We start from the raw sequence: 13,935 nt of genomic DNA on the forward strand, positions 1-13,935 counted from the left end.
CTTGATTATTCAGGGTCTTTTTTAGTTGTGAAGATTAATTTTTACTGTACAGTATGATATAAGTCTATATAAAAGGCAGAGGAGTTTGACTAACACCATTTTGTGTTTGACTAATACCTGGTTAGTTGAAGGTTTTGTTTATCAAGATTTAAAGTGATAGTACTAACACTGTCCTGCCTTTGTCCTCTTCTAAACTACCTTCTGCTCTCCTTTGTATGTTACCTTCTTTGCTTTTTTTTTTTGGCATCACTATTTACCCTCTCCCACTATCATTAACTTAAAAATGGCTTATGTCCAAAAGTTATTTTGTACACTGGTTTTGGAACTTGGAACATATTTTTCCATAGATATGATTAGTGCTTACATTTTCTAATCAGATAACAAATACTTATCTAATCCATAATGTAGCTTAACTACATGAAGAACTAAAAGAACTAGCCTGAATTTTAGAAGCAGGTGAAAGAGGCTAGAAGACAATTTATCCTCTCTTTCCTGGGTATAGAGTTAGCTCGTGGACAACATTTTGAAAGAGGTTAAGTTTGTATTTGGTATACTTCTACCTCCTGTTCTATTTTCTCTAGTCTCCTATGTACCCTGAGCCCTCATCCTTTAAAGCTTGAAGTATAGCTGCACATATGTTAAAACAAAACAAAATCTATTTACGAAACAGAATATAATTAAGTTGTCCTCTCTGTCACAAAATACCAACTGCTCTGTGGAAGTTAAATAACTATCATTTCTGAACTGTGTGGCAGAGTAGAGAGAACACTGGGATTAGAATTAGAAGACCTAGTTTTGAGTCTTGACTCTGCCACCAACTAGTTGTATGACTATGGACAAATTCACTTAACCTGTTTCATCATCAGTTTATTAATCTATTATAATTCTTATATTGCTTGCCTAATAAATTGTTAATTATCATCATCATCATTTGTTTATAAATGACACCTATAATCCTTTAGCCACAGAAAATTATTATATATACTTTTATGTATGCCATTGTGGATGTTTAGCAACAGTTTTCCATGGGGAAGGTAAGCATGGCTCATTTATAAGGACTCTACCTTTGAATGACTGAATTTGTTCCATGAAACTAAGTGCACTGGAGGCCACGAGTGGCCAAAAAAACCTTTGAACTTCTTATACATGGTGTCCAAGATAGGATATTCTCTACTTTAGAAAGCTGATCTTGAATCGTCAGCAACTTGATATGGACCTCTGCAGAAGGTTAGATCATTTTTTAAAATATAGGAGAGTGAATCAGTCTGCAAATCTGAAATTAGCATCCACAAGAGCACAGGTGCTTGACTTGACTCCCAGTGTCATCAGTCTTTCCATGTTTTCATTCCAACTGCATTTATAACTAGTAGGTATTGAGGAAAAGTAACTGCACAGAGAGTCTGTGTAGTTCTTTCCTTTTTCCATGTAGTTATTTTCAAGTGAAGTGAACTGAAGCTTGCAAAGGAAGTTAAAGTCAAGCAAAAAGGTTTTTTTTGTTCTAGTTTTGTTGGAGGTCAGAGGAAGATCAAGGAAAGGATAGATGAAAATAAATGAAAGAAATGACAAAACTATTCAACTCCTATTTTGATTGTTTTCTTTATTAAGAAGAATGATATTGATGCAGGAAAAGATAGAACAAAAAAGTTGACCATGTATTGGGAATGAGGGATAACACAGGGAGAGCCTCAAAGGTGCACTCATTCATATCTACAACACATTTTTAAGAAGGAATCCAGAGTACAGTAGGGAAACTCTCTATGGAGAATTTATGGAGAGACAACAGAGAGAAATTGCAAGGATGAGAAGGCATAGATTAGAGAGTAATATGTACCCAAAATGAGCAGCTAGGTGATGCAGTAGATAGAGCACCAGGCCTGGAATCAGGAAGACTTTGAGTTCAACCCTGCCTCAGACACTTACTAGGTGTGTGACCCTGGGCAAAATCACTTAACCTTATTTGCCTTGGCTTCATCATCTGTAAAATGAGCTGGAGAAGAAATGGTGAACCACTCCAATATCCAGTATCAAGAAAACACCAAATGGGGTCATAAAGAGTCAGACACAATTGAAATGACTGAACAACAACAAAATGTGCTCAAAACAAGTGAGATTATAAATCCATAAAAGTGTATGCAACTAAGGAGATGGTAAGAGAGCATCAAGCCACCTTCACACTATGCTAAGCCCAAGAGATACAAAGACAAAAAGGAAAGAGAGTCCCTGTTCTCAAGGAGTTTACAATCTAATAGGGGAAGACAACACACAAAAACAACAAGGAAGTTGAAAAGCAGGTTGAGGGGGATGTTATCTGACATGGGGGGGTGAAAAAAATCAGAGAAGTCCTAAAGTAGTGCAGACAGGTGAAAAGTGAATTGTTCTGAGCTGGCCTCCCTTCTTAAATGGCAATTTTGGAGTTCATGGCTCCACCCTTCAAGCAGAGGGACAGAGGATCGTGATACAGTAACAACATTGATGGGATCTTGCTGGATATCCTGAGGAGGTTTTCCCATTAATGAGTTTTCTGGGGCACGGTCAAAAAGTCAGAGAATTCCCAAAGTAGGTCAGATAGGTGAGAGATGAGATGTTCTGAGCTGAGCTTCCTCCTTCAATGGAGGCTTTGGGGTTAGTGGCTTTATCCTCCCAGCAGGAGGTGGTTGATGAGTAACCAAGCTGATTTGAGATTCAGGTGAACTATATCTCAGAATTCTGAAAGATTTTGTAACCAAGACTGCAGAACTACTAAGTAATTATTAAAAAGTAATTTTTTTAAACGTTTGGAAACAGTCAATTATGGAAGAAAGTGGGTTCTTTAAACTAGGGGCCTATGAGCTCAATTTCAATTTCTGGCAATTCTGAAAGTCATTATTAAAGGGATAATTTATGAGAGCTTAGAAAGGGAAAAGCTGTAGATGAATGGGTGAATGAATGAAGATTTATTAAGCACCTAGGTGCCAGGCACTGTGATAAGCATTGTGGATAAAAATCAAATGTGAGACTCCCTGCCATTAAAGAGCTTACAATCTAATGGGGGAAGACCACTCTCACAGTCCCCTGCTGCTACTCAGACCAAAACCTCCTTCTATGGACTCTACTCGCCTATCTATGCTGAAATGGGCAGTGGATTGTCACATCCCTTCCAGAAGCCATGCTATCATTGAGTTGATTACCATTCTCAAATAGTAGAAAATGGGTCAGAGTGGAGGAGGAGTTGGCAGTGGGATGATGCATGAGGTGGGGCAAGGCAGATGGCAACATCTTGCTGCTGCTGTTTTGTCCTTTGTTCTGAAGAGGACCATGACATCAGGGAGGTGATGTCATGACATGCAAGTGAACTGGATTAAAGTGAAGGAGGGCTGTGCAAAGTTACCAGCCTCACTTTGTTCTCAGAGCCATCTGGGTCCAGTGGCCAGATATAGATCAGGATGACCGGAGATGGTCCTGGATGCAGCAGGAGACCTTGGCCTTTTCAAGCTAAGGCCTTTCGTGAATACCCATGCCCATGTCTTCTCCATCCACAAAAAACTCACTTGATCCTTCCATCCATGCTGATTATCATTCCATATTTCTTCAGCCTTTTTCAGCAAAACTCCTCTTCTCAGTCTTCTTCTTTCTTAATCTCTCTGTAGCCTCTGATACTGTCATTCACTCTCATCTCCCAGGTCTCATCCTACCTCTCAGACTGCTCCTCAGTCTCCTTTGCTGGATCCTCATCCAGGTCATTCCTTGTAACAGTAGGGGTACTAAGGGGTTCTGCCCTGGGCCCTCTTCTTTTTTTCTTCTATCACCACTTCACTTAGTGATGTCATCAGCTCCCAAGGAGTTAATTGTCATCTCTATGGTGATGATTCTCAAATCTGCTTATTCAGGCCTAATCTCTCTGCTGATCTCTAGTCTCCCATCTCTACCCTTGAACTGGATGTCCTACAGACACCTTAAACTAACCAGGAACTCATTCCTCTTCCCCCTACCCCCACACCCCTTTCCCAACTTCCTTCTTACTATGGAGTGCACTACTATCCTCCTAATCCCTCAGGCTTGTAATGCATTTGCCATTCTTTATTCCTTGCTATCTCTCATATCCAATCTATTGCCAAGTCCTGCCAATTTCACCTTTGTAACATCTTTAAAATATGCCCCCTTCTTTCCTCTTGAGCTGCCACCATTCTGGTACAGGCCCTCATCACCTCATGCCTGGACTGTTGCAATAGCCTGCTGGTGGGTCTGCCTGCTTCAAATCTCTCCTGACTCTAATCAATCCTTCATTGGCCACTAAAGAGATTTTCCTAAAGTGTAGATTTAACAATGTAATCTCTTTATTCAATAAACTCCAGTGTTTCTTATTACCTCCAAAGATGAAATACAAAATCTTTGATTTAGTGTTCAAAGCCTTACATAACATACCTCCCCCGCTCCCCTTTCAAGCATCTTATACCTTACTCCCCACCATGAACTCTGTGAGTAAGTGACACTGGCCTTCTTGCTGCTCCTCACACAAGATGTTCCATCTCTTAGCTCCAAGCATTTTCCCTGGCTATCCTCCATACCTAGAATGCTCTTCCTTCTCATCTCTACCTCCTTTTGTCCCTGGCTTCCTACAAGTCCCAGCTAAAATATCACATTCTACAGGGAGCCTTTCCCAATCCCTCTTAATTTTAGTGCTTATGTTGTATATAGCTTGTTTGTATTTATATGTTTGCATGTTGTCTTCATCAGACTGTGAGCTCTTTGAGGGTGTGTACTATCTTTTGTCCATCTTTGAATCCCTGGAACTTAGTACAGTGCCTGGCACATAGTTAAGTACTTAATCAGTGCTTATTGACTGACTCTGAGCTGGCACAGGTTCATCGAGAAAAAGTGATGCTAGATAAACCTCATTTAATTTTCTTAGAAAGTTACTAGGCTAATAGAAAAAAGCACCATGGTGCCTTTTCAATGGCCTTCAGCATGGCATACGACTAGGTTTTTCATGTATCATTGTGGCTGAGATGAAGAGATGTGAGTAAAGTGGTTGTAAAGTAAAAGAACTGGTTGATAGATAGGACTTATAGAGTGACAATTAATAGATGGATGTTCACCTGGAGGGAGGAGTCTAATGAAAGGTCCTTGGCTTTTCTATTAAACATTTTTGTCAATGTCTTAAATGAAACTGGCAACTGAAATTGCCAATTGTATTAGACTGAAATTGGCAATAGCTTATAAAATTTCATTTGATAAGTATCTGAATCTGGATACAAATACATCTTGATAAACTCAGATGACTAACTGTTGTAGTTAAATTTAATAGTGCTAAGTGTAAAATCTTACATTTTAGTTAAAACATTCAAGATACTAGGTATAGGCTTGAGAAGTTTATATATCCAGGCAACAGCTCATGTGAAAGAAATCTTGTGGGCTGATTACAAGCTCAATATAAGCCAGCAGTGTGATGTAGCAGCCTAAAAAATCTAACAAAAACTCAGTCAATATTTACAGAAGCATCGTTTTTAAGGACAATTAAGTTTGTAGTCCTGCTATACTCTGTCCTTATTGGATTAACTCTAGATGGCAATGTTCAGTTGTGGCACATTTTAGGAAGGACATTGATAAACTAGAGAATAGGGAAACCATCAATAGGGAAAGCTGGGTAGTGATGGGAATAGAAACTATGCCCCAGATTCTTACAGGGAGAGAGTAAAACTTAGGGAGAGCAGTCTTTAAGTATTTGAGAAACTGTCATATGTAAGGACTAGATTTGTTTTGCTGGCCCTTGAGAGCAGAGGTAAGAGAAAACAAGTAGAGATTGCAAAGGTGCTCATTTCAGCACGATTTAAGAAATATTTCCTAAAAGAGAAGTGTCAAAGTAGAATAGGTTTTTTAAAAGGATAGTGAGGTCCCCATTATTTGAATTCTTCAAGTGAAGGCTGGATGACTACTTTGGAGGGGGAGGAGGGATGATGTATAGGAAATTACTGCTTAGGTCTAGGTTGCACTAGGAGACCTCTAAGGCCTCCTTTGAGACTCTGATTAAAAAAATTAGGCCCACTTCAGCAGCTATATTTCATGAGAATCAGTTTTTACGGTGTAGTAGCAATGCCATCCCATTTCAAAGTATCCCTGTGGATGATTTCATTTGAGAATTCAGACCTACTTAATTCCGTCAGGGAGTTTAATGGACTCTGCTATCCATGGACATATATAGACAAAAATAAGGGAATGTTTCATTGAAAAGGTATTTAGGTATGATTACAATTTGGCAGATCTCTGGTCAGGTGGCTTTTAATTAAAATAAATCCCAGTGACACAGTGCTCATTTTCCTGGGGTTGTCCTAAGGCAATCTAAGGGTGGAAAAAAATTAGAACAATGGGGATAGTTTTAATTAAAAGAGAACTCTTCATGTAAAATTTGACAATTATCTTTTGTAACTGTCATGAAAGTAATCTATACACTATACTAAATGAAAAACCATTAAGAACACTTGGGAATTTAAGACAGGAAAAATCATATTCTAGCATGGCATTAACCCAAGAGTACTCAATCATCAAACAACAGGAAAACTGACAAGTTGCACTGGATTTAAATATTACGTAAAAGTCCCTCACACAGGGTTACTCAGGTAGTTGTAGAGAAGCAGATTTCAGTTCAATGTAAGGGAAATCTTCCTAATGACTAAAGATGTCCAAAAGTGTAATTGGTTGTCTTGGGAAATAATGAGGTCTTCATCCCTGGAGGGCCTCAAACTGAATGAAGTGATAGGATGTTTGCTTAGGTATTGGTCAGGACCACAATAGCCTCTGTGGTCCTTTCCAATCTGAGAGGGCCTTGGGTAGCAGCCTCAGGTAGATCTGGTAAAACCAGAACTGGGAATGGGCAAAAATACTACCTCTTTATAAATATGAAATCAGTGAACTGCAGAGCAGGAACTAACTACAGATTCCTAGAAAGCAGACACTGAATCTCATTTAATTTTTGTAGATTCCCCACTGCGTGTCACAGCATTCTCCCATAGAATAGAAGCTTAGAAAAATGTTTAAATGAAGTTTTCTCTAGTCAGTCAGAACAGGAAACAAGCAAAAAGGTCTTCTACTAAGGTAGAAATAGGTCTTCTAATTAACAATGTTGATCAATTTTTGTGGTATTTGCAACATAAGAAATAAAACTAAATGCTTTTTACTCCTTTTCACCAATTGATATTTTCAACTCTTTACAATTTTATTCAGGACTTAGTTCCTGTAGAGAACTTTCTTAGATTAATGCCACCCCACTTTGATTCCATTTTGCTCTATAAACCTTCTCTGATCATTCATTTCTTCTGGTTATACCAAGTTGTTTCTTATCTCTTGATACACTGCTTTGTAACTATTCTCATTTCCTCCATCTATGTTTTGAATGCCCAGTTATACTGTAAGCTTCTTGAGTTCAGTATCACATTTTTTAATATGAAATGAAACACGGACAAAAATGTATTTATAGCTGGGGAGTGGAGAGTTAGTAGTAGTGGTAGTTATTACCTTTTTTTCTAAAATGGAGGTAGCATTTACTTTATAGGTAAGATGCTCAAATATTTTAGGGTAGTAATTAGCTTTTAAGCTAACAACGATAACAATAATATTAACTAACATTTATATAGCACTTCTATGTGCCAAGTACTGTGCTAAATGCTTTATAATTATGATCTCATTTGATCCTCACAACAACCTTGGGAGGTAGATGCTATAGTAATCTCCGTTTTACAGAAGAGAAAATAGAAATAAGCAGGGATTAAGTGACTTGTTCAAAATCACACGGTTAGTAAGTATTTAAGGCCATATTTGAATGCAGGTCTTTCTGACTCCAGGCCTAGCCATCTAGCCACTACATCACCTAGCTGTCTCTCTTACCTGGAAGTAACTTTGAATCAACTTTCTAAGCAACATCTAAGCAAGAAAGAAATGATTAATGTCAACTTGGAGGAAGGTATTATACTTAGTCCTGACCCTGGACCTGTTCTGTTCAACATTTCTGTCAATGACTTGTATGAATACATAGTAGTTTGACTTACCAATTCTCAGATAACAGGAAGAGCTAGAAGAAGTAATTAATATGATGGAGAGGCTGCATGGTGTAGTGAACACAGCACTGGATTTGGAGTCTGGGGACCTGAATTTAAATCACAGCTCTTCTACTTAATCATCTGTGTGACCTTGGACAACTCACCTTACCTCTCTGGGTCTCAGTTTCCTGATCTGTAAAATAAGGGGAGTGGGTCTAGGTCACCTCTAGAGTTCATTCTAATTCTAAACATATGATCTATGATTCTGTGATTGTAGACTCTAGTTGGTGGGTAACAGAAATCACAGTAACTAGATGTATATAGTTCACAAAATGAAGCTGTTGTACTAGCTGATTTTCAAGAAAGATCTCTTACATTTCTACAAGCACAACAGTCTTACTATTTTAATAGGCTGGAAAGATGGACAGAAATTCAATTCAACATGCATTTATTATGTGCTATACACTGAGAAAAAAACCCCAAAATTAAATAAAATAAAATATTTAATAGGTATAAACACCATAAAATAGCATGGGAGAGAACTGGCTTGACATATGCATATGGAAAAACAAACACACATACAAAAAACCCTGGGGCTTTTAATCTATCTTGAACTCAGTATGAGTCAGAAACATGCAATAGCTACCAAAAAACCTAACCCTTCTGAAGGGTTTGTATAGAAGGCTGAAAGCCTGTCATGCTGGTTAGCAATACATTACAAAGTGCTCTAAAACTCCTAGCTTGGAAAGAATGCAGTTTGCAGTAAGAGGAAACACTTCCAAACAAGGCTGACTATGAGTAGTGTTGTTTGGCCTTCAGAAGGTTTATATTGAAATGTACTTGGCCTCAAAACTATTTTATTTTAATATCCCTTGTGAGAAAAGTTATAAACATAAGGCAAATGTCTTGAATCCTTGACAGTGTTGGTGAGATATGTTAATACAAAGTTTGACAAGGGCTGCTCTGGGAAGCCAGCCAGCCTCAGGTTATTATTTACAGACCACCTTACATACCCTTGTAGGGAGAAGGGAAAAGGAAGAGAATAAGCATTTATAAAAGACATACTATGTGCCAGGCACTGTACTAAGTGCTTTCTTTCTTTCTTTTTTTTTTTTTTACAAATCTTATCTCAGTTGAGCTTCATAACTCTTCAAGGTAGCTGCTATTATTGTCCTCTTTTTACAGTTGAGGAAATTGAGGCAAACAGGTTAAGTTATTTGCCCAGATTACACAGCTACTAAATGTCTAAGGGCACATTTGAACTCAGGTCTTTTTGACTCCAGGCCCAGGACACTATCCACTACACATCACCAGCTGCCTTATAGGTTGATCTTATGAAATCTAGGCCTAAAAAAAAGTTTACCAGTATATCAAGTTTTCAGCAGCCCTTCCCATATCTTCAGGAACTTCAGTGCAATGATATAGCCTATGGGTAATACAGTTCCCAGACTTTGTATCCTCTCACTTTTTTGGATTACATTTCTACTTGTCCAAAAGGCCTTATTTCTTTTAGGTTTTAGGCCTATGCTGATTTAAAAAGCTCTCTTTTACACATCTGTCAGATGGACTGAATGTCATAGGATCAAAGATTTAGAGTTAGAAGCTCAGAGGTCACCTTGTTCAAATCCCTCATTTTTCAGAGGAAAACACTGAGTCATAAAGGTTCACTGACTTGCCCAAGGTCATACACAAGTATACAGTGTCAGAGCCAAGATTCAAACCCAAACCCTCTAATTCCTGACCCAGGACACTTGCTATGCTGCATGATGACATCACAGAAACATTTATGATAGGGACAAACAGGCTACAATCCATTACCAGTGATGACAGTGTAGAAGTGACAAGAAAGATATGGAACAAGAACAGATAAGGCTGGAAAAGGAGGTGATATACATTAATTTAATGAGAGTGAGTGATACCCAATGGACAGCCAGTGAATCTATTGATTAGTTAAAATCATAAACATTTATTAAATGCTTACTACGTGCCACACACTGCAGTAAGCAAGGACAATATAAAGAAAGTAAAAACATGCCCCCTGCCCTCAAGAAGCATACATTCTAATGGTTGAGACAACATATAAACAACGATTTACTCATAAGATATATACAGTATAAATAGGAGGTAATCTCAAGAGGAAGAGAGTAGCAATGGATAGAACTGAGAAGATTAATAACTTAGAGATGAGCCTCTAATAGATAACATTAATAGAGTGCTTTAAGGATTATAAGATGCTTTATGTATCTTGATCATCACAACAACCCTGGGAGGTAGGTGCTATCATTCCAATTTTAGATGAGGAAATTAATGCAGATGGAGATTAAATGACTTGTCCAGGATCACAAAGCTATTAAGTATCTAAGGCAGGATTCAAATTTAGGTTTTCTTGACTCCAAGAACCTTTTACACAAAACTCCACCCAGCTGCCAAAACAAGACTGGATGTATCTGTCACTTTTGCAGGATTTATGTGAAGCATTATGATACAGAAAAACCCCTGGGTCTTACATTGGAGGACTAGGGTCTGAATTCTGTTTCTCCTATCTGTGTGACTCTGGGAAAGCCACTTCTCTGGGCCTCAGTTTCTGTGTAACACAATTGAGCTGGGTCAGATGGTATAAGGTCCCTTCCAGTTCTCTATCTATCTATGATCCTAAGATCCTATCTATGATCTCTATGTATGATCCTAAGAACAAGAATCACACAGGATGAGAAGGCATGGATAGATTTCTGTTTTCAGCACTGGAGGGAAAAAAAATGAAATCACAGATCCACTGAAGCATCTATATTGCTTCAATAAAAGGCCTTTTATTTTGTTTTGTTGTTATTTTGTTTATCTGTTCATCTTTACTTGCCAAAGGAAATTCAGGAATCAGAAAACAAGTAGAAGAAATTTTTTGATTTTGGAGTGATCAAGATATTATACTAGACTCAAATGGCTGGCTCAGAAGTAAATCTGTTTAGAGTGATGTGGGTTCTTGTCTTCCTATCCCTACCACCTAATGGCCCCTGCTCCTTGAGGAAGGTTACATGAGGCTAACAATGGTCTAAAATATGGAGCTCCTGGGGATAGAAAAACCTGACAAAAGACATGACCCAGGGCTTTTTCTGCATCATAATGCCTCACATAAATCCTGCAAAAGTGACATACCCAGTCTTGTTTTGGCAGCTGAGTGGAGTTGTGGATAAAGGATCATAAAGGGCTATATACTTGGAGACAAGAAAACTTAAGCTTGAATCCTGCCTCAGACACTTAATAGCCTTGTGATCCTGGACAAGTCATTAGTTTCGTATCTGTGTCCATTTATCTCTAGTTCTAGGATCTGGTGTCTAATCTGGCTAAGGATCTCTGCCCCAACTTTATCTTCACCATTGTCCTATCCTTCCCTCTGCCTCAAGATTCCCAGGCACCTATTTGGGTTTTCTGACCCATGTGATCAGCCAGTCAACAACAATTTATTTATATATTTATGTAATAGTGAATAATATAAAACATATTTATATAATATAAAATACAATATAATTTATATAATAGATTTTATACATACATACATGCAAATATTTTGGTTGGTTTTTCATGATTTTTCTTACCCTAATCTTCCCTTTCTCTAAATATCGGAACATATCCCAGTGTTTTCATATTATTTGTATATATGAAGTTTCAAACAAATAAGTGTGCCACTGAAATTCATCCTCACTATCATTATGGGTAACTCTCTAAGTTCATATCTCTCTCCCATGGCCAAATCCAAGAATTCCAAAAGTATAGCACACCACACATGAGACTGGGTAAAAGCCAGAAAAAAATGTGTCACAGGAAGCTTTCCCCCCCCTTGGATATCTTATTAATTGTGATGCTGTATCATAACTGAAAGCTCAATTCTTTGGGGAATTCTGAAGCCAGGATTTCAGTAGGCAAGGAGTCTATCTATTGGGTCATTTGCAGCTGTGCCAACAACACAATGATCTTTAAAAATAGACCCCTTTAGCAAGTAAAGCAAATTCCTCTGAAGTTCAACACTGAGCACACAGTTTCTGGGAAGCTCTAAGAGCTGTCTTTCCTACTCTCCTGGAAGATTAACTCCTACTTAAAAGGAAAAGTATCAGAGGGAGAATACACAGGGATATAAATCAAAGGCCTCCAGTGTGCCCAGATAAAGAACAGAATGTCATTGCCAGAAATACTAAACAAACCAATAAGAAAGACTCACAGAAATTTGCCCTGTTCAGCTGCACTGCAGCTAAGTTTTGCCTTCTGTTCAACTCATTTAAAAATCAGCTTAGGAAACTGTATCATAGATAGACGTATGTGTAGGGGGTATGGGTAGTATGCATGTGCCCTTTGCTTTTTTAACAATCTCTCTCACCATTGTGCTCAGGTCTTGAAGAGGCAATGGCAGCATGGGCAATTGAGAGTGCTGAGTCTGCGGCTTCTTCTATGGAAGGATTTTGATCCTGGGTGATGTGATGTGCCTGTCATCATGAACAGAGGGAACAGTTATGTTTATATGACATAACTTTTAAAAGATATGACAGTCCTTACAGAGATAAGCATAAAGCCTTAAGATTCACACATTTAGAACTGAAAGGAACTTGGAGCTCTCCTATACCAACTTCGTTATTTTACAGATTAGGAAATACATTTAGAGTGGTTAAGCAAATTGACCAATCTCATATCTTGTAGGTGCCAGAGGTGATATTTGAACTCAATCTTTCCTGAGTCCAAATTCAACATTCTTTCCCCCTATACTACACTTACCATACTGCTTCTTTATTATGAAGACCTATTGTGTATAGTACACTGTGGTTCATTCTATGGGTGATACAAGGAAACACAAAACAATAATGATAACAATAAAGTTGCATTAAATTTTTCCAAGTATTTTACATACATTTTCTAATTTGAACTTGTTATCCCCATTTTATGGGTGAGCAAAACAAGGCTTAGAGACCTTAAGAGACTTACTGATCATTACACAGTCAATAAATGTCTGAGACAGGTCTTTCTGACTTTGAATCCAATACTCTATCCATTGACACATTGTCTTAGTTTTTGTCCTCAAAGAACTTACAATGTAATGGGAAAATAAAGCAAAATAATATGTGATAAGAGTAGAGTTGAAAACAATTCAAGGTAACAATACAAGAGATGTCGCAGGAGCAAATGATTAATTGTCAATTGAATAGGTAATTAATAAAATCACTGGAATAAATTGAGAGGAATAAGAAATCACTGTGGCTGGAGTAGTATTGGAAGGCTTCATGTAAAAAAGGACAAACTACCACTAGCTCATCTGGGTAGAAGGGTAGTGGAAAAAAAGGAGGGCTATTCCAAGTTAGATAACTAAAGTGAGCAGAGGCATGGTGAATGGTGATTTTTACATATAAGAGGTGGTTAAAAAATGAAAACCAGAAAGATCCCGTGGACAGAGAGCAGGCTTTTTCAAAGTCAGGAAGACTAAGGTTCAAGTTCTACATCTGGAACATGCCAGGTGCACAGAGGTAGGCAAATCATGTAATCTCTCAGTACCCTAGACAACTATCTTAGACTCTAAAGTTGTAGAACAGGGGCAAATTTACATCGTTGAGGTAGCTTTCTTGCTGGAAGATTCCAGCTTATATCAATGATATCACAATCCTGGTCGCCTTCAAATAGTTATTGAACTATGAATGAAGACTAACCCCATCATGACCAAGAGCACATATTTTTGAGATTGGCACAAGTCAAGACATCACTGGTGATGTCACTGGGGTCTGCTTCGAAAATGAAGTATGACCAATAACAACAAATTGGGTAAGGAAAGCAGTTTATGGCCTTGGAACACAGGATTTTAGGATTTAGAGCTGGAATGTATTTTAGAAATCATGTAATCCAATCTTCTCATTTTGCAGGTAAGTAATCTGAAACCCAGAGAAATTACATGATT

The 13,935-nt window shown here is 38.0% G+C and overlaps 1 protein-coding gene across 1 annotated transcript in view; it reads right to left on the minus strand.

The window, feature by feature from the left end:
• The window catches only part of TTC23 (tetratricopeptide repeat domain 23), a 98,993-nt gene that overhangs the window by 18,210 nt on the left and 66,848 nt on the right, over positions 1-13,935 (minus strand). The window contains 1 exon segment of the mRNA XM_078151165.1: positions 12,376-12,481. Within this exon segment, the coding sequence (XP_078007291.1) occupies positions 12,376-12,481 (106 nt within the window).

The sequence above is a fragment of the Phascolarctos cinereus genome, unplaced genomic scaffold, assembly GCF_003287225.1.
Source record: "Phascolarctos cinereus isolate Bilbo 61053 unplaced genomic scaffold, phaCin_HiC Scaffold_3;HRSCAF=262, whole genome shotgun sequence".
Lineage (NCBI taxonomy): Eukaryota > Metazoa > Chordata > Mammalia > Diprotodontia > Phascolarctidae > Phascolarctos > Phascolarctos cinereus.